The sequence below is a fragment of the Solenopsis invicta genome, chromosome 1, assembly GCF_016802725.1.
Source record: "Solenopsis invicta isolate M01_SB chromosome 1, UNIL_Sinv_3.0, whole genome shotgun sequence".
In the NCBI taxonomy this organism is placed as follows: Eukaryota; Metazoa; Arthropoda; class Insecta; order Hymenoptera; family Formicidae; genus Solenopsis; species Solenopsis invicta.
The window spans coordinates 30953530-30975382 of NC_052664.1; the positions used below are offsets into that span (position 1 = coordinate 30953530).

At 40.0% G+C, this 21853-nt stretch overlaps 1 protein-coding gene across 3 annotated transcripts in view; it reads right to left on the reverse strand.

Annotated features, from left to right (window-relative positions):
* LOC105201841 (neurogenic locus Notch protein) overlaps positions 1 to 21853 on the reverse strand; it is a 249730-nt gene that overhangs the window by 109969 nt on the left and 117908 nt on the right. For 2 of the 3 annotated variants that reach the window (XM_039450855.1, XM_026134428.2), the window contains exon 5: positions 19783 to 19916. In XM_039450855.1, the coding sequence (XP_039306789.1) occupies positions 19783 to 19916 (134 nt within the window). Of the gene's footprint in view, positions 1 to 19782; positions 19917 to 21358; positions 21526 to 21853 lie in introns of those variants that run through there. The other variant, XM_026134429.2, reaches the window with a different exon arrangement.

Here is a 21853-nt window from a genome sequence, read left to right on the forward strand (position 1 = left end):
TTTGCGTTATTGAAATTCAAGTTGAAATATTGAAAAATCTTTCAAGAAACGACGATTTCTTCGGGCAATTTCGTTAACGTGATTAGTTTTGAATTGACAAAAAATTGATTAGAAAAGAGAAATCGTGTACTACACGTGCACTACATAGTACGTACAGTTCGCTTAATTTGCCATTATCTATTCCGGAAACAAATACGCAGGTATAGCGTAGGCAAGACGCGGGATAAGCGACGTAACTTTATAGCCAGTGACACCAAACCGACGCAGCCTCCTCAATTACGTGTGCGATCTCCGTCTTGCATCCCGCTGTACATCTCCAATGTGCGTGGGTTAGAAGGCACCGTTACTCGCAGGCCGAGAAATTCCATCAGCGCCAGAGGGGAGCGCGGAGATGGAAATTGGAAGCTTTCACGTTCTCGCGCCCGTTCCTCTCCCACCCTGTTCGTGCTCCACGCTACCGACACCCACGCGTGCGCTATCTCTCAGCGCGCCTTACCGCCACCGCGACCAGTACCGATTAAAATTAATAAGTGCATTCTCCCGCACGTATCTGCATACTGATCGACTGGCTCGAAAGGTGCTAACGAGGCTATTCTTCCTCCATTTCTCTCGCTCTCTGTCTCCGCGTTGGTACCACCAACGCTTCTTCTTTTCCCGCGTCACTTCTCTCGCTAACTTGCGAGAAGACTCACGAGCTCCTACGACAAGACTTTGATGAGCTATATTGTACAGTAGTTATTAATTCAATGACGAGGTAGCTGATCTCACGAATGAAACGTCGCTCGCACGATCAGATTTCAAATAGATTCATACGACATGTATTGCGAAAAATATTTACAGGTACCTTACGACTTTTTCACTCGGTTTATTGGTTAAGTAAATGGAAATGATTTCTTTTTTTTTTTTGCTCATATTAAAATTTAAAATTATTCAAAAACTGTGCATAATCAATACGTAATCTTCATAAAAGAATATTGAAAAATAAAAAAGTTGATTAAAATTCATTAAAATTCAAAGTATATAAAGTTTATACAAAAATATATATAATCCTTGTCTTTGTAAAAAATTATCAAACATAATTTACATTCCAACGTATATTTTCTTCACTCTTATCAGCAACATTATAGCAACGACTTTCACCACGATTATTATTCCGTGTACCGAAGAGATTTGAATCTGCTGAAAGTTATCATAAGGTATACATATAAATGCACAAGACGGCTCTTCGAGAGAATCAAGAGCGAGAGGAGATGGAAGAAACAAAGATCACATAGTGCGGATAAAATCGATACGAGGAAGGAAACGAAGCAAAGAAGGTGGAGAAGAACAACGACGAAGGACACCTACGCGAGGTGACGCGTCAATTACGAGGACGAGGGCAATGTTTCAGCATCGGATGCACGCAGACCTTCGAAGGATGTTTGGCGCGTGGATCGGCACTAAGGGGGTCTTAACAATGTTCAAGCCAATCTTGGCCGTGCGAAAGTCACAATAGTGCACTGTCTGCGTACGCGCGTAAATTGCCTTCTTTTAAAATCTAACAATACATGACGTGCACGACACGAAGGGTATCCTTTTATATTTAAAACAAAGACTTTGTGGGGACTTTACGTGTCACAGTTAAAAGTTGCCAATTGTATAAATGCAATATAGTTTCTACGTTATACATTTTAAAAGTGGAAAAATTCTAAATCGCAGATGTATATAATTACTCGATAGAGTACGTAGCGAATAAAATTTCGAGAACGTTACGTTATAGTACGACGTTGTCTCAAGCCATCGAGTTCACACATGTGCCAACTCTTCCCTTTATTTTTGCTGACCTTTCTTAGAAGGGGCAGGAGCGCAGAGTAGGAGGGCAGAGGAGCAGGTTCTCGAAGCTGGAATATTTCCCTATCTTGGGTTTCAGGGTCAGAATCGTGTTCCAATTAGATCGCGCGGCGAGACTCTTCGCGTTTTTATCCCATCTCGCTTCATACACCCTCGTTGCTCGGCCACCCTCGCATCTGCCCAGAAGCTCTCCGTCTAATAAGGAGCGTTAGCTTATAAAGCGAGACGCGGCGTGTTGCACGTTATGCAATGCACCGCGGCATTCGTGAGGATACATTTCAGCCATAATCGCTATTAGGATCGCGGGTCACGGAAGGGAGGGTCAATGTCTGAATATGGACGAGTTTGCTTTAAACCGGCGTTATTAAGATAAAAATATGTAGCACGATTTACTAAAACGGTTTTCATTAAACTCTAATTCATCTAAGAACTAAAGTCTAATAATATAATAAATGAAATTTTAAATAGAACTATTTAAGTTTGATTCTCGGACTCAAATTATATCAATAAAATTAGTTATGATGCAAAATCACTTTTAAATTTCTTTTTGCCACAATAATAGTGGCAAAGCTTGCTGTGAGAATAAGACTGTTTACAGTACCTGAGGTTTGTCATCAATTCCGCCTAATAACGCCGGGTTAACAGTATGAAGGCAAACGGACGAAGATAAAAAGCCGCGCTAAATCGACGCGAGCTGAGTCAGAGCAATGAAGTGTTCAGTCGGGAACTCGCGGTTTAACCGTGCTTCGTATCGCAAGCACGTTTTTCCTAGATTCATAAACGCGAGAAGTAACCGCTGCAGCGTCGCCTCTTACGAAACGTCTCAACGTACACGATAAGATGAGAAATGTGAGAGAAGCGCTGGATTAATTGAAGAAAGAGAATAAAACCAATAAACAATGCGATATGAGTTTTCTATCAGTGATTTTCTTTCTAGCAGATTCTCACCGCTGTACCACGCAATTAGTACGTAACGAGAGAAAATTAAATTTCGCTTCAATGTAAAGAATAAATCTGCTATTAATCTAGGATGTGTACGGGTATTGATCATAACGCGCTCGTGTGAAATAATGCGTTCGCGAGCACGCGTAATTGCCGGCAGTTATTCATTAACCCGCATCCTTTTGACAGAAGCTTCGTTAATTAGTCGAGTCGTACGGCGAGTAATTATCATCTTTTCTAATGAACGAGATATGCCGATGAGTCTCTATCAATGCTTCGTTCCGCAAAAACACGTATACATTTTTATTGCTCTTCTCGGAATCTCTCGGCTAGTACGTTGATCAGTCTTTAAAACACAACTAGTCGTAAAGAACACTATCATTAAACATTAATCTTCGCTAACTATCACTTTTCTTTAATAGTACATTTAATAACCACGTCGTCGTTCTTACCGTTATATAAACTGAAAGGAAAGCAAACTTGGAGCAAAACATTAACCGAAGCAATCGCTAATATGTTTGAAAGGGAGAGAGAGATCTGTGTTACATTATTTTAATCATCTTAATCCGCAATAAGAAAATATTTAAAAGAGCAAAAAAATATATAAATCATCTTTTTATTTTATTCCTTCCATCATTAGATAACCAGGACTGAATGTTGTACTCCGAACGAAGGAAAAGTTAATTAAGGATATCATAATTATGCCCGCATTTGACACGATCTTAATTTTACAAGATAAAATTTTCACATACGGTAATGAAAGCTTCCCGTTAATCATTCTGGGAACAATCCGCCAGAGACGCGTTGCGCGAAGTTGAAGAAACCGTATCATCTATTCAGTGAAGCGCAATTGTTCCAGACTGAATTTTTTCTGTTATTACCGTCATAACATTTTTCATGCTCCGCCAATTAGCGACCACGTCAAATACTTCTCATGCGTCGAGTTTCTGCTCGCTGATTATGAGAATCGTCTTCTAGCAGGCTGTTCACATAACCAAAATTATCCCAGATTTCATCGATAATTAGCGATTGCACGATGCCTTTCTCGCGCCTCTGGTTTGAGACCCAAAGATTATTTCTAACAAGAATGACTGATCTTTTTCTCTGATCGTTCAACGGTCACAGTCGATCGACTCGGTGACTTTTGAGTATAATAGGAAATCGTCGATCACTATAATGTAATCCAACTCGTTCAACAGAACAGATCGACAAAGCGAATCAACATTCTCGCGAGGCGGGCGCGCGCGCGACTTCCATTTAATCGCGTCAAACAAACACAAGCGCGCGATAAATCGTTCATGATGCTCACGATCGTACAGCGCGAAGACCGTTGCTTAACCGTTGTAGACACCTGCAAGTGGATATATCACAGCGTTTATACGCGAATGATAATTAGGAGGAAGCTGCGGGATAGAAGAGGCTTGACCATCCTTCGGCGAGCGTGGTCGATTCATGCGCGATAGAGAGTGTCGCGATGAACGTGCATCGAAGTACGATTATCGTATATCACGACGTCAGTCACGTAATCCGGGATGTTAAAATCGTGTGTAACTGGTTACGTTATAAAAATCCATCTAAAGTGTCTGCGAGAAAGTTTGTCGCGGGACTAGTTCACTGACATCTTAACGGAGATTGTTCTTAGCTGCTCTTGTAAATCTTCTGAAAATGTAAAATAGAGAAATTGTTGTTGAAAACTTCGAAGTGTTCCAATCTAACGCACCTAACTGCGCAATGATTAATTCAAAATCAAATGATGTTTACTTTCTTGTGCACGCTTATACTGCTTCGAATGTATTGCCATGTTACGTTTCAAAATTACACGCGGGGCTTGAGTTGCCTACTTGCAGAGTATCTTTATGCGGCGATTAATCGCTGACGTTTAATTCTGTTGCCTGGCGGCAATTTTGCAAATTCCCAGGAAATTCTCCCGGCTTCCCGAGACTGCGTGATAACGTGGGATATTATGCGAGATTTCTCTTTCGAAGGAAGCTTGTAACGCGGAAGAGCACCGGAGAAGCGCCCAAGCAACGCCGAATCATCCATCATATCGCCTTTATCATCGAAAACTGCTCGGCAGATATGACGTACGATATGAAACTGTTATTGTTTACAGTTGTAAAATTCGAGGCCTTTAGCAACTACCTATCGCTGTGATTATTTCCTAGGTATTGAGCGACGAATAAACGACGGCATTCGTTTTATGAGTTACTAGGGGAAAACAGCGCTCAAGTTAAACAAATTGCTTACTTTAAAAAGCAAAAGAATTCGTGAAAGATTCAAGGCGCAACTTAATTTTCGTACTATCTTATTATAATTCTAAAAAAAACAAGATCTAATCTAAAATCCTATTATATTGGTGCCAAAGCAATTATCCATACGAGTTATTTTTGCAAATTCACCGCGTTTTATTCGCGTGTCGTTGTTCCGTCTAAAAAATTTAAACACACGGAAATTTTAATTTCGTCGTATTTTCAAAGTGGATGCTGTAACAATATCGATCTCCCGATTTAATTATCGGCTACTGGTTTCTTCCGGAGCAAGAACCACGACATATGTTGGGTGAAGAGGAATCGCAGCGCGCGGTCACGTTCAGAGGACGATATCGAAATGCTGGATCGTTCGAGATGCGCTCGTGAACATGTTCTCTTGTAATCTTTGCGACTTCCTTCTTCATCCTTTCTACGTGCATATGCCGAAGGATCGGGTTCCTCTTCTTCCTCATCCCTTCCCGGTACATCGCGTTTGCTCGCTCATACTCCTAACCGGTCTAGCTAACGACCCCTATCTTGTGTATCGCAAAATAATGAAATTACGCGAAAAAGAGAGACGCGAGCATTACATTGGACCGTGTTTTGTAAGTACGTACACGCCGGCGATAGTATGCAGAATAGACGCGGTTAAGTCGGCAGTAGAATCTCATTTTGTGCCACGGAAGAGTATAAAGAAATTTAATCTACCGTTATAATTATATCTAAACTCGAATTTAGCGTCATTGGCAATTACGCGAAGCATCAATTTCATAAAACGTGAGCTGAGAAAAAAAATTATATACATGTCATAATAAACGTCTTTCATTCTCAATTACAAATTGAGATGACAAAAGTAAAAATGTATTCTAAATAAATTGATATTAAGCTATAATCTTTAATTGCAATGTAACATCTCATAAAGTTTGACGAATAGATTTTTATAAAAGAGCAAAATTCGCAATAAATAATACATTACATTTAGTTAAAAAATTATCTCAATCGTAAATACATTGACTCTGTTAAAAGCGCACGATGCAGTAATCAATTATGCGGCTAAGAGATTCGGATGTTGGTTCAATTTACGCGTCGGCACTTTTGCCTCGTGAATTTTTGGCTCGCAGAATTTCATCTTCTCAGATGAACCATTCCGTGAAATGACGCCGTTGTCGTAAGAAAGAATAATAATCGCACTCTCCGCGATGACGAGGACGATAGACACGAAAGGAAAGACGAGCGCAAAGTGCGCCCGCTCGGGGAAGGAGGAAGTCACGAGTAATCCTCTTTCGAGAGTGATCTCGCGATGGGAGAGGAGCCACAGATTGCTCTGCGCACGATATGCCGCTTTAATAGCATTCTAAACGTTTTCGCCATAAATATAAGAATACTTGGAAAAGAATGAAGATTGTAACAAAATCAGATGTAAAAGGAAGGAGAATAAAGAAAAATAAATGGAATAATATAAATTGGCAAACTTTTTTCAAAGAACATTATATTAAACGTGGAATTTTTTTAATCTTCCTTCTCTCTCTTTCTTTCCTCTGTAACTTTTTATAAAAAATTATTGCAAAATAAAATAATTTCAAGTTCAACTCTTCCTAAAATTCTTCCCAAAGATACTTAATTTAATCATTTTTTTTTTATAAATTCAATAAGTCACTGTAACTTATGATGATAATAAACAACCTCTGTTTTGCCCTCTCACAAATATAATTGACTCCATTTTTCCCTTTTTATATTCGTGGTACTTTGCGTTCCATACGCATCTTCCTAACATTTTCCCCGTACAGTTTTCGCTGAACAACGAATACGGAGATCCGGCCGGATGCAGAAAAGCGCTCTCCCATTTGGCCGCAAGCTTTATGACCTTTTTATGATTAATACGGTCGGAAGGCCGCGATAAAGCGGCATGATCGTTTCCTCGGCGGTCTCTCCACGATCTTTCTTCGAAATGGGAGAGGCATCCGCTAATTAAGGGCAATATCGGTGGCTAAAGTCTCCCGTAAATATTCCGTAATATCTCGCGAGTCTTTCGGTCGAATTCTTTCGATCGGTGGATTATAAAACGTCTATACCTTGTACGTGGAAGAGCAGAGTGCATTCGCTGCGTTCACATTTCTATTTGTATCGCAAAGTGTAATTAAAGTGCACGGAGAGAACGCAATCGTTGGATAATTCCACGTTGCTTAAGCGCACCGGCAACAATCGCGATTATCATAATCGTCTCTATCGTTACGTTGGCGTTACTATGTCGACAGAGGAAAGAGATCCCTTCATTCATATTGAACGACGTTGATTGAAAATGTCGATAATAATTTCGATAGATTCAATTTGCAATCCGCGTAAACATTTATCTTATTACGATCGTACAAAAAAAATTAAAAATTTTATAATTATGCCATTGAAGTTCTATTTCGTCAAATTCGTGTGAATTTCGATCCTCGACTTTGCCATGTTCCGGGGAGGACTTTTGAGCCGACGACGTAAGGAACGGAGAACATCCGGGCAGAGTTAGTTAATCGAAGGGAGTTTCGGGCCCTTCTTTACTGTTAGTCGATCAACGGTGGACTCGCGAACAAAGCGATCTTAAATTTATACGCTTCGGTTATCGCTTCCACGAAGAATTCCGGCCGGGCTTCTCGAGTTTACGAGCACCGGCGCGCGATAGAATGCACCGCGCCGCGCCGCTTGTCGTGCACGCGTGCACGTGTGCGTGCGTAAAATCGCGCCGCGCACTGTGGTATCCGCGAGAGAAAGAGAGAGAGAGCCCACAGGGTGTCGGGAAGGGGTGCGAGAGAAGGGGGATGGACGGGGAATACGGGAAAGACAGGGGGCAACCGGCGGCGAAGCGAAGCCTGGTGGAAAGGGGAAGGTTTTATCGTCGCAATCAAGGGCAACGCGCGAAAGGCAAGGCAACGTTCTCCTGCCATTACGCTATGCTATGCCACTTCGACAAGTTTATGACCGCAGGTGTACCCGTGTCCTCTTCTTTGCCTGTATCCGTTCCTGAACCTCTCTGCCCCTCCCCCCCCCCGCTCTCCCCATCTACCCTTCCTCTCTTTTCCGCATATACCTTCCGTCATTTCATCTTGAACGATATCTTCTCAGTGGAGCACTACCGTACTTTCATGGTCGAGGTCTTGCATAGGGCAGTTACGCGTGTCTCAATTGACGCGTGTCGGCTGAATTTTACTCGAATAATTGAAAGCATTGATAGCTGTGCTAATAAATATCCTGCAGATAAGATACATTTAGGTAATTAAAACTAAATTTCTAATTGTTTCAACAATACGCTATGACGTTAATCAAAACTTGACGAAATGTTTGAATATCATACGCAATTATTGTTAACTTTAATAATATTTAATTTTCTGTCAAGCACACTTTCAGCATTTTCAAAATCTTTAAAGTTATAATGTTAAGATAATTTACATGTTCTTCAATTTTTATATTTTGTGTTTCTGGCGGCATGGCAGACGAAAGATGACGTTGAACGCATATTATGAAATAAGAGGATGCATCGAAATGCTCGCATTTTCGATGATGCAGTTTCCGTCGCGCGTATATCGATGATGCGGCCGAAAATTTCGTTCGGGATGTACACGCTCCGAGGCGGGGCATAAGGTAACTCCGTGATCACGTTTATGGGAACACGGAGGCGCCGAAGTCAGAGGTCAATCGACTTCCACTGGGATGACCTCCCGAAGAAACAACGCGTCCCCCTGTGCCTCCGCGCATCGCCACGTGAGTACGGTGAACCCTTTCCCCATGCGTTCGACGCGTGCATACCACACCGCGTGGTCCATGCATATTCTCTGGTAAACACACACATCACGCGCGTGAACGTGTGGACCGTCGTATCGATGCGCGGTTTGTGGTTTTCATGCAAGGGAAGCTCGGTGAGAATGCAATGATGACCGAAAAACTACTGTATGAATCGTTGCTATCCGTACAAGTTTTATCATAAAATAATGTAATAAAAAGTTTTATATATAGAGAGAAATAGAATTATACTCTTACTATAATATTTACTTTAATTAAAAATTATTCTATTGTGTATGTTAGCTAAAGAACTTTTTAACGTGACATAATATATAAAAATTGCTCATAGAAATATACTAACAAAATATAAAAATGGAAAACATATGAATTATCTTCGTATTATAACTTTAAAGACTTTGAAAATGCTACAAGTGTGCTTGACAGAAAATTAAATAAGAAAATACAAGCATATGAATATAATTAAAAAATAATCTAGAGAAACGCAAAATAAAATATAAAATGTAAAAATTAAATTACAAAGGCCGTTTTAGTATGTCATACATACATCATTGTAAATCAGAAAAGTAATACAATCCCGTTGCAACAGAAATACGATATCTGATTCATAAGATGGTCAGTTTAATGCTCATGAAAATGTATGAAAATATTTGAGTCGTATTATAAAATACGATATCTACCTTCGACCGAGCTTTCGGTCTCTTAACGGTACTCTTAACATTAAACGCACATGTATCACTGGATTTTTTAATTGGATTTAAGTATGATATATATGCTTGTAAACGACCAAATGAATATTCATCCTTATTTTTATATGGCTGTGACTATCACATCTGTGAATCAATTATATCTTAAAAGCTAATCTATCCGAGCATTAGATCGAGTTAAACGAGAAACGATAAAATGGATCGATAACAGGTAAAATAATTCAATGTGTCAAATTAATGAAATTAATAATGAAATATTATAAAACTGCAAATTTTATGATAATAATTATTACGCGATCATACAAGTGACTTCATAATAATTTTTCATTGCATTACTTGAAAATTATTTTTTATATATTTATGTGTGTATTACCTAACATACTACAACTACAATGTTAGATATTTAATTTACGGTATGCTAAGTCTAGTGTGGTTATGCCACGATCACCACTTCAGATTCAAATCCAGCACATATAAAAATTTTAATTAGTCACCACTTCTCCGCGGAAAGCAATGGCAAACTGCAAGTCTCTTTGCTAAAACAGTTATGAGTATACATATATTAAATGAAGACTTCAATTATGAAGGACCGACTTGGAAACAGAAAGGATCTAGGTAATTTCTTTCAGACGATGCATATATGTATAGATACAGTCATATTATGTTTCACCGAGTTCAGATTTATATTTAAATGTATGCAGCAGTAAATCTTACACTCTTATTCGCGAATAAATAAAACGTGATACTTGACGTAAAGTATTTTCTTGCTCTATACAGGAAATTGAACTCTCTTCCCCTTCCTCGAAATTATACCGGTTTCGATTCATGCTCGCAGAAATAGCAATGAAGATATTTGTAGGGAAGTAAAAAGCTGCGTCGAGATGAAATGAGAAAGACAAATGACGTCTCTTTGTATATTCGGAAAGCGGAAGAAACCTAGCTAGAAACTTGTTTCACGATTGAGAATCGACCCGAGGAGATCTTGACTCGTTTCAGCATTACAACCCTGAATCGTATCGCGTCGGATCTAATTAAGAACGGTTGTGTTCACCCACGAAACTGGTTCCTTTCGTGTTTATCACATCAACGAGCTTCTTTCGAGTCTAATAAAGAGCATTCAAAGAATTATTTCTATCACAATTGTGTGCCATATCATCTACTCTCAGGAAGAGTCATTATGCAAATAAGATGCAAGTGCACTCTTTAAGGAATGCACCAAACAAATTATATTACTTCACAAACGAAAAAGGTGAAGGTTCTCGGAAGATTCAAAAGCGCGTGGTAGCAATTGATAGGTTCACAAAAAATAAGACTATTACGAAAACAATCGTACGAAGTCGTCAAGATAGGCTGCGGTCTCACAGGAGTGATCCGATCAGTCCGCGTGATGATCAAATGTGCGTACTCGCGCGCGTGCGTTCGTGTATAAGGCAGATATATTTAATAAGAGAGCGAATAGAGAGTGCGGTAAGGAGAGGAGAATCGAGAAGAACCTGATATGGTAATGATAAAATATGAAGAGTACGAGAAAGGGTTGCCGCGAGAGTTCGTAGATGGTATCGAGTAGAGAAGAGAATATAAGGACCAGTGGAAAAGAACAGACGAAGGGAAGAAAAAGGAGAGATGGAGAAGGACAAGAGGAGAGAAACAAGGTATTGGCGCGCGGCGGCTTTACGAGCGACTCGATGATTCTTCGCCGTCTTAGGGGAAAAGAGAGAAAGAGAGAGGGACAAGAAGGGGAACTCGCTGGGGTTCGCGTCAGGGCCCTACTTTTATCATGCCGCAGGAGCAAACGCTACACGATCGCTTTCTGCAGGGTGTGGTGGTGTGGTCCCCTTTCTATGCAGATCGTCTCCCTGTCACGTCTTTGTCGCATCATCGACCGAGACCCCTTATTGTTTTCGAAAGGGAATAATATCGCACATCTGCTTTGTCAAGTGAGCCCCACGTGAATTCGAAAACACGTTCAATCGGCTAGCGCGTTGAGTAATTTAAAAACATGGGGAGAATAGAATTTAATTAACCGAAATACGAAATTACTTTTCACTCGACCCAATACAACGATATCGATATAAGGATCCAATGGATCCTTATGAATCAAGTCAGATTTATATTCGCGTGATGGCGAGCCGCGCCCGATTCCGGCTACTTCCAGTTCTAGTAGCATCCAGCTCAGTTTACACCGCGTGGGTGTGGATTTATCGTTCCACCGGAGATGCACACAAAAGGGACCATGGCCTCTCTCTATCATCTGAATAAATAAAAGGTGCCCACGAGGAAGATATCTCGTGAGAGGTTCATCTTCCACCGTATAAAGTTCAATGGACTATTCTGTGTTATGATTACGTGCAAGTTTAATATTATTTCTTAACGTTAGCTTGAATTAAATAAAATTAAATTCATATTTTTCCTAAACTACTAGACACGCAATTTCACACAAAAGACATTGACCTTTATAAAAATTTTGAGCTGAGACCATTTTTTATTCTAATCTTAAAAAAAAAACAATAAAATTACAGCGTATTTTTTTATATCAAGTAATACAGACATTATACAGTTACATCGCTGTTAAACAAATTGTTATAACAATTCAACTATGCTGGTAATAATGATCGTTCAATAAAGAATTTAATTTACATTCAATATTTGGTTGATGTTACATTTTACATCTGACACGAATACGTTATTAATTTTGTATCAATGCAATTTATGCTTCATAGAAAGGGTGTAACACATTATTCGCCCCGATTTCAGACCAATTCCCCGGAGAGTCGTGCCGTGTTTCGCGACGTATCGAGACCTCGATGAGCGAAAAACGAAATCGAAAGGGGTCCCATACGGCGCATCTGTGCCGTTTGACCGAATCGTGGGAACGTAACGATGTCCACGAAACTCGTACGTTACTACGTTAGAATGCCAAACTGATAATATATTTTGCCAGCTTGTTACGTCTGTTTATGCGCATGTAACATAATAGCGTATAAATTTTCGCGTTGTAATTTCTGCGCGAGCAACGGCCCGCGATAGTTTCCGAGCAATACGTACGCATATGGAAGATATAAAACATACGAAAGCTGATGTAACGCGCGTTCCTCGAGATTTCTAACTCTTATGCAAATAGAATGGTCTTTATCTCAATAAGAAGGTATTTACGGGCAGTAAAGGTATCAGACAAAATCGCAGCTTTACGATTATTGCTGCAAGTGAGCTACATTCTCCGTCGTAAATTTTACGATCTTAAATTCGGAGGGCCAGATGGAAACGCGGACCTCAGCTCGGAGTCACGTCTCGTCCAGAGCGGGCGGCTCGGACTCATTTATCGTGTCCCCTTCCAACCCTTTCCAGAGCTTATGAGAATGGAACGCTAGCAGTATACTTATATCCCCGTGGCCACAAGCAGCCACGGACAACGACCGCTATCTGTCACTGTCGCGAGGAATTGTGAGCCGAGCACATCCAGCCCGAGATCGGTGTCTCCGCGTCTCTCGGAAGCTCCAGACTCACATTTTTCTGTTTGGACGACTGATTTGTTTCGACATCAACGAGGATTGAAGCGAACGAGAGCCAACGTTACTAATTGTAAGAGTAACAATTTTTTTAAATAACCGCATCGGAATCCAAAAAAATGCGTAAGGCGAGTAATTATTTACGCTATCAAAACATCCTACACGTAATCAAACACACTGATTCACTAAAACGCGAGTCAATATAATTTATATCTACAAGTCTCATGCAAATTTATCCAGAAAATTAGCTAGAACTTTAATGAGTTAATTTTATCAAATAATATAATTGTGAGGATTACGTAGATTGCGTAAATAATATATGATATATTAACCTTGGCTATTTGCGCGCCAACTCCCACGTACATACCTAAGTCACTTGAGAGTCAAGTTAGAGGTCCGGAAGAACGAGCGAGAGAACGCAGTGACGACAGTCACTGGACTGCGCAATGAAATAGATCCAAACCGGGGCTCACGGACAATGCGCGAGAACGAAGGCACGCGAGATGTACATCGCGAGGACACTTGTTAAACGTCGTCGTACGCGCCCGCTTTGTTGCTCGATTGTTCGCGGCTATTAATTATGTAACATCGCGCCGAGAGAGAACACAGCTTTTGTGTAGGATTAGAAAAGAACGCGAAGAAACATATTCAAGGGGACACAACGAAGAAGGTATTAATAACATTCACAAAGCGGCGAAACGTGCCGAGAGAAACGCGGTCGCTCTGAATGGCGAGTCTACGAGGAGAATTATAGAGAGATTTAATTAAGTGTTGAGTCCTGCTCGACTAATAAAGAACGATGTAACCGAGAAGTCAATATTTCTCTCTCTCCCTCTTTCCGAGTCACGAGTAGATTCAATCGCATTTGAATGTACCTAAAAGACGTTTCTAAAGACGATAGCGATGCTACGCTAGGTGTGGGTGGCGAGAGAGGTACGCGCATACATAACTCGGCGTTAAAATTCGTGTACCGTTGCGCGAATGGTAGATTCGCGAGACGACACGTGGGAACGAGGCGCGAGTTATCGCGCATCGATGTAATAATTATCAGCAGATCGATCGCGACGCGTGACGAAAAACTTCGGTCAATTATTCGCTCGTTTCCGGGTACCGTAGATGAAGTACCGCTTTCGTATTCGGCGAGTACACGCGAAAGAGATTGTGATGTACATGTGCACAATGCCTACGTTCCGGTTAAATGGGCAAGAGAATGTTAGACGTTATTGGCGAACATCCTTGCATTTCATGTATTAATAATACTTTGAATATCAAAAATTAAAATAATTAAAGTAATTGAAAACGTTTAGGGTGAAAAAATTATTATAATATGTTTGGTACAATTTTTTCATGAAACAAATAAATTACTAGCATCTTTCAACATTTCTGATAATTCATTAAATACTTTTCATTTGTAAACTCGATCCCAAAGATGTATAGGCAAAAAGTTTAATATACTTGTGAAATATATTATAATAATAGATAAACAAATAATCATATTAAAATATTTTACAAGACTTTTTGAGATGTTCAAGTGCACGTATATAACTATAAAATGAAACCGAAATGAGTTTTTATTCGAATGATCTCTGCTTTTCTTCTATTTTTTCCAATCTCCTTTATCGCATAAATCCTACGCAACAATTGGAAAGCAAAAAGCAAGAATCGCGAAATAAACGCGTTTTATTTCGCGAAATCTGTCTTCTCCGCCTCTTCGCCGTTCCTTCGATCGCTAAGCTATACGCACTTTATACACGCACAATGGCATAAATCAGCCCGAGAACGGATAACCATCCACCTCGTTCTTTCTCAATGCATTCCAATGTATTGTCTATCCACGCATGAAAAATACTCTACGCTTATATGCATGGACTATGTAACTATCTGACGTATAGTCTATGTATAGACGATACGCCTAGTAACGACTAGTGACAACTTTCCTTTGCAAAGAAATGAGATAAGAAATGATTTACTTTTTTTCTGTATATTTTATATAATATGCACTACGTGCATTTACGACACAAGAAATTCTGTATAAATGTAAAGAAATATTTGTATTATATAAAATAAATATGTAAAGTATATAATATAATCCTACATGGAAAGAACAATTTTACAGCAACATTTCAAAATTTAGCTAGGTCAGAATAATAAGAAAATAATTTTATGTCGGATCAAAAGAATTATGTAGGGCATCCAAACGTGATCACGTTGCTATACTCGTAAATAGTTTTGATATTCTAGGAACCATTCTAGCAAGTTAGAGATCCATATAATTTTTTTAAATGATTGAACATGATTATTTTTAGATCTGTATGTCAGAAAAATTGTTCTTTCCGTGTAATTTATCATATCATCATCTGACACGTCTATAAACGTACAACCAGTTACAGAAGTTATATAAAGTTATATAAAATAAAAGAGAGTGAATGTATTCCATCTTTCAACATCAATCATATGATAAAATAAAGCGGATCGGTTCGATTAAATGTAGGCAAGATTTGTCTGATTTCAATTAACGCAATCTGTAATAGCTTCCTTACAATTATTACGAGGAACGAGATGGTAGCTAGTTAGTAGAAATAAAATGCTCCTCTTTAATTGACAGAGAAACGCGTAGGTAGATACATATTTTTCACCGAAGGAAGAACCGAAGACTATATCGTGAATATATTTTGAATATCAAAGTCATTAATCTGAGACTTAAATATTTTTTTATCTTTAATGTAAAACTGTTTTATAATTATGATAAAAAATGTATCATAGTAAATAATTAAAAATTCGTAATAATTTTTAAATGAAAGGATTTGAGTATATTCACGTTATATAAATATGTAACTCTTTTAAAATGTCAAATTTCAAATTACTTCACAAAAAATCTACTGTAATGAAATAATTAGATTTTACATTACACATCTTCACAAACTATTGTATTATTTTTCTATTGAACTAACGTAAATACCATGTTAATAACCTCTAAAATGTTATTTAACAAATAAAGCAACTAAAACTAAAGGCATAAAGTAAATATAAAATGCAGAAAATAATATTCAGAAGCAGTCTCTGCAAACGACAAGAAGTAGATCAACAAATTAATCGGTGTGAGAGCATTGACGGAAGCACGCACCGTCTCTCGCGGCGAGACTGTTCAATCCTCCCTGGGCAGTGGTGCCGACAAAGTACAACTTCAACAATAAATTCAAGTTTCTTGTCGATCGTCGCGGTACGCGGCAAGGATAAAACCGACGATTTAATTCATCCACAAGAACTTCACCGAGTCCGTACAATCGTCGCGGTCGATCAATCGACAAGACTCTTCGCTCTCTTTCACCCATTTCGATTCATTCGCCCGGTATCATCGTATGTGGTGTATCATCACGTGTACTTGCACATACGTGTATACGCTATGTGTATAATGATTGAATCAGAACGAGAAAGAAACGAAGGAAATGGTAGACCGGCGAGATAGTTCGACCTGACTCTAGAAAACGAACGTTGCAAGGAGATCGAGAGAACCGAGTCATCTCTCTCTCTCCCTCTTCCTTTCTCCGCTAGGATCGTCTTCCCCTCCTCATTCGACTGATTAATCTACGGGTGCACGGTTAATCGTTTAACCGGCGCTCGATAGAACAGTTTCTAATTAGCGGAATGGAATGGAAGAGGCGTGATCGGATCGCTCGACGAGGGAAATTCTTCTCTAGGCAGGGGACCGTCCTTAGGAAGGAGACAGATAGAAAGAGACAGAGTGGTACCCATGTTAGAACGAAAAAGAAACAAGAGAAGGAGGCGGCACAGATGGCTCGTGCTCGGTACGAAGAAAAGCCAGGCGAGGTTAAGAGTTAAGAGAACGGGTTGCTGCAAATTGAACCATTACGACTAGCCGAGCGACCAAATCGACTCGAACTTGCACCGAGAGTCCTGCGAGAGGATAGTTATGAGCCCTCAGCCCTGCGAAGAGCTCTTTTTCGCGCAGGAAGCGAGCAAAAACGCATAACTAGAGCGAGCTGAGAAGCGATGCGTCAGTTGCGAAAAAATCGACAATGAGAAGAACGCTGGACGAGAGAGAGAAAATATGACGGAAGGCGTGCGTAAGCATGCTGCTGCAAATTGAACCATTACGACTAACGACGCGAGCGAATCATTTCGAACGCGGCTCTGGGGCATTTTACCTCAGTAATACCGTCTCGGAAAAAGTTACGATTAAAAAGCGAGAGTAAACTACACTGGCACAACGTTGAGGAAAGTTTACTTACACAGAAAGAATCATTTTACTGTACTGTCTGAAAATTTAGCTATGTAGATACATATCAGGAAATAATTTTGTTGGGCTATCCAAATAACTATGTGACAGGTTAAATGATATTAATGATATTAATGTAAGAAATTTTGATAGTCTAGCAATCAGTTTAATACAAATAAACGTCCAATACAAATTTTTTAATGGTTCAACATAATTATTTTCAGATCTGTATTTCAACAAAATTGTTCTTTCCGCGTACAGTTTTTCGTGAATTTTATGTTATATTACTTATACAACCAAAAATATAATAATGATACAAATATATTGGAGAAATCTCTAAATTAATGTTAATCAAAGAATATTTATTGGAAAGTTGTGCCACATGCGACTGATTAGTCAACTTGCGACAAAATTAACAGAATCGACTTGAGAGGAAAATAAAAAAAGTAGAACCTCTTTACGATGATAATATATACAGGAAGACGAGATTAAAAAGAAATTCCTCGACCGAGAAAGCTCAGCGATTCCTCAGCAGCATGCAAAATCCGGTATGTGGCGATGATACCACGGATGATCCGTATGATCCCTCAGCTCGCGGTTTCCTCGCATTAACGATCGCCGGCACATGACCGGGGCACGCCTTCTTCGAGTTTCAATCCTCGCGACTTATTGGAGTGTCACGGGGAGCGGGAAGAGAAAGAGCGAGAGCAAAGCAATGCGTTTTACAGGAGCGTGCGGAAGGCGTCGCCCTGAGCGGAGAAGGCGATAATGACGGGCGGCGGCGGCGGCCTCGCTCTTCAGCTCCTTCGTTCGAGGTGAAACGACCGGGAAGAAGCCGGGAAGAGGATGATCGAAATAAAAGCCCACGGTGCGTGTAGTTATGCGCTGGCATCACCGGGTTGTTGCCTCAACCGAAAGTTCCTTAAGCGAATGCCTACTAAACGTAACGTGGCACTTTTTACTCCAATACAATATCGTAAAATATATTTTAATTAACGTAGCGATACAAATAAGCGGGAGTTATGCAAAATATGTCTGCAACGTTGTTTTTTGTTGCTCTCCCCTTTCCCTCACGTCAAGAATATCTGCAAATTTATGAATGCACGATAAACGGAAATTCTCAGTCTCAGCTAAAACCGGGCAAGCGTGAATATGAAGTCCTTAAACAGTGTAATGATCTCGTCGTTATAATCCTCCAGTTACAAAGAAGTTAAATTATATTTCATTTTTATGTAGAGTAGAATAAAAAAAAAAAAAATGTCGCGTGAACAAATTAAAGTCGCGTATATTTAGAAAATAACAGTAAAAGACGGATACACGATGCGACTGAAATAAAATAACACACGCGATAGAAAATTATTAGTACGCATGAATGAAACACGGCCAGCGATTAAAAGGAAGATTACCCATTATACCTTGTAACAATGCGTAGTAATATATCGCACAAAATAGGATCGGAAAGCGCATAACAATCGTCACCGAAGATTTCGCACGCGACGTAGAATTCGCTCGCGTTTCTTTAACGGGAAAAGACGCGCCGGCAAGGTGAACGAAGAAGACGAAGAGGGGAGGAAGAGCGAAGGAGCGGACGCGGGTAAGAAGGTGGGGTCGCCATGGTCGTGGTCCGCCTGGGAAAAAGAGGACCACGCATTGTAACCCAGGGAGCGAGGAGGCCACGCTAGGCTGACCCTAGGCTTTACATTATTAACCATCTACCGTGTACACACGCACGTAAATGGCCGTATCGGCCACCCCTGGCCCACAGGTTTGTACCTGTTGCACCGAGTAATCATTGCCCGTGCGAGAGAGGGCTTCTCTTTTGCCCTCCTCTCTCCCAGGTCTTTCCTCCGCCCCCTTGGGCGTTTTCTTGAGGGGGGCGAGATTACGCGACGGGCGCGAAAGATTCTCTCCTTTGCCCCGCGATAAACAGAGTGGAACGCGAACGAGAATTTCCGAAAAAAGACCCTCTTTCCAAATCCGGGATGAATTATCGGAACAATTAGACTGGCAGGGACTCTCTATTGTTCCCCGAAATGTTGCACGGCGACGAGCGATGATCGCGAGAACGAGTCCCCCGGTCGCTCCGTGAGAAAAGTCCTCGGGCTGTGGTTTTCGTGGAAATCGCGGGATTTCGGGCCTCGATAACAGAGAGGAGAGAACGAAAGTTATTCATTAAGCGCTCCGGAAGCGAGCGACAAAGGAGGGAAAAGGAGAAATCCGAGGAGTTACACGTACTTCCACGTAACTGTAACTGATCATAGGATCGCAATATAATCTGAGGAGATGCCACGACGATGGAAATTTTCAAGGCGCGTAGATTCTGCTGTCATTCCTGTTACCTTGGACGAGGTAATTCTGACGCGGAGGAGAGCGAGGTCGAAAAGAAGAAGAAGAAGAAGAAGAAGAAGCGAGTAGACCAACAGATCGTACGTGTTGATACGAAAAAGTTTCATCTTTCGCGGGATTGGGGGTACGTATGGCGGCGGTGAGATACCACGGCACGATACGGGGTAAAAAGTTTGCGCGGTACTCACCTTCGGGGCAGATGCACTCGTAGTCATGTTCGCCAAGCTGATGGCACGAGCCTCCGTTTTCACACGGTGACGGATCGCAGGGGATGTAGTCGTTCTCGCAGTTCTGCCCGGTGTATCCGCTCGAGCACATACATCTGCAAAACGAAAATACATTTTGAGAAACATGCAGAAAGGGAAGTTTAAATGAAGCATGATCTGGATTGAAATTGTTTTTGATAAGTAACCGATTGTCCTTGTCAACTTTAGCGTACGAGTTGAATACACTGAAAAAAAAAACGTTTGGTAATAATAATCGAGCCTACACTTGGAGAAAAAATCATATCACCTACAGATCTGTAAACAAAATATAGCATCTCGACTATTTATTACGTACTTGTAATAAAAATAATAATGAGTTACGTAAACTGACAAAATACAGTACTATTAACTATTTGTAATAAAATTGTTTTGTTGGATAAACCACAGAAAAATAATAATGCAAATGTAGATGACAGAAAAGTTGAACTGATCCTAGCGCAATATTTAAGTCACTGCTCCGTTGCTATCACAGTTATTCCGGCCTTATATTTAATCGGCCGTATGTTAACTAGAAGTAATTATTATAATTTATTTGTAAAGTCTACTTAACCATGTAATTATAGTTGAAGTGCTGTTCCATTTCTAAATTAATAGTTGCACAAATATTGCTGTCGTAGTGACAAACTATTTTATAGTTATTGCGACTAAAACATTATTGAACTAGTTTATTAAATAGTATAATTAACATTAATTTTACATATAAAATCTATATAGTTATCACTACTATGAATTTTTCTCCAAGTGTAGATGATAATTATTAAGCTTTGATGAAATCATTTCCAATAAATGTTCGGTTAATGTAATCAAATATTCAATAACATTTAATGACCATTTAGTAATATATATTGGTTACTATTAATATAATTATTAAAAATTACTAAATATTTGATTATATTAGTAAAACATTTTCTTGAAATTATTTCACCAAAGCTTGATGATTATTACTAAACTTCTTCTTTTCAGAGTACACGCATGGTATCGAGTTTCCATGCAGCACGAGAGACGTAGGAACACGTAAGACGATCCAACAATAAAAACGCGAAACAATTCCATCGATTCGCGTCGGTGTCGAATGTGCAATGATAATCGGAAGAATGTAACGCCAATAATCACGCCACCCATCTCGGTCAATAATCGCATAGTGTCTTTCAAAAACGACTAGTGCTAGCGCGATTGCAACAATTACAAGAATCTATCGAACGGCATATAAATGTCTCTAGTAAATGAGTTGCTAAAAATCGTCAAAGGTCAAACGTCGAAGGAATTTCACTTTTGTGTGTAGGACGCTTAACCAATACATTGAGTCACACGAGAGATAATCACTTTTACTCGAAAAGTCACTCTTTGTATCCAAGAAGATCTTTTCACAAGCCAAGACAGTCGTTCCAACGTGATACAATAATAATTGTGAAATGTAGGTTAAAATAGTAATTGAAAGATTTGTGCGATTCGTAAAATACTTAACGAAATTATTTGTTTATTCGCCGCGCGAACGTACCTTGAACTCGCGACGAGCAGTAATAGCAGAAACACACGGGTGAGATTCATTTTTGCACACAATCGATACCCACGAACGGTCGCAACGATAGAACGTAATCCTCATATTTCGACGAAGAAGCCTGGGCCGCGAATGTTCACTTCATTCTCGAAGAGCAAAGATCACAAAGAGCAAAGATCACAGGCGGCGGGTGGTCCAGCCACACACACACACACACTCTCTCTCTCTCTCTCTCTCACCCTTCTGTCGTTTGTTTTTCACAAAAAAAAGACGCGTATCACCCCCTCATACAACACCTCGGCACTGATATATGCTTCACTTTAATAACGACGTATAACCTTTCACAGTTCACTATATTCGCACTGCCCTCCGGGCCACACGCGAGAGCGTAATCCAGCTCGGTGATCACAACGAGATCAAAACGAGAGAGAGCACAAAACAATCCCACGAGCGATACTCGACCTGCGCGCTGCGGTAATAACAAAATAATCCAAC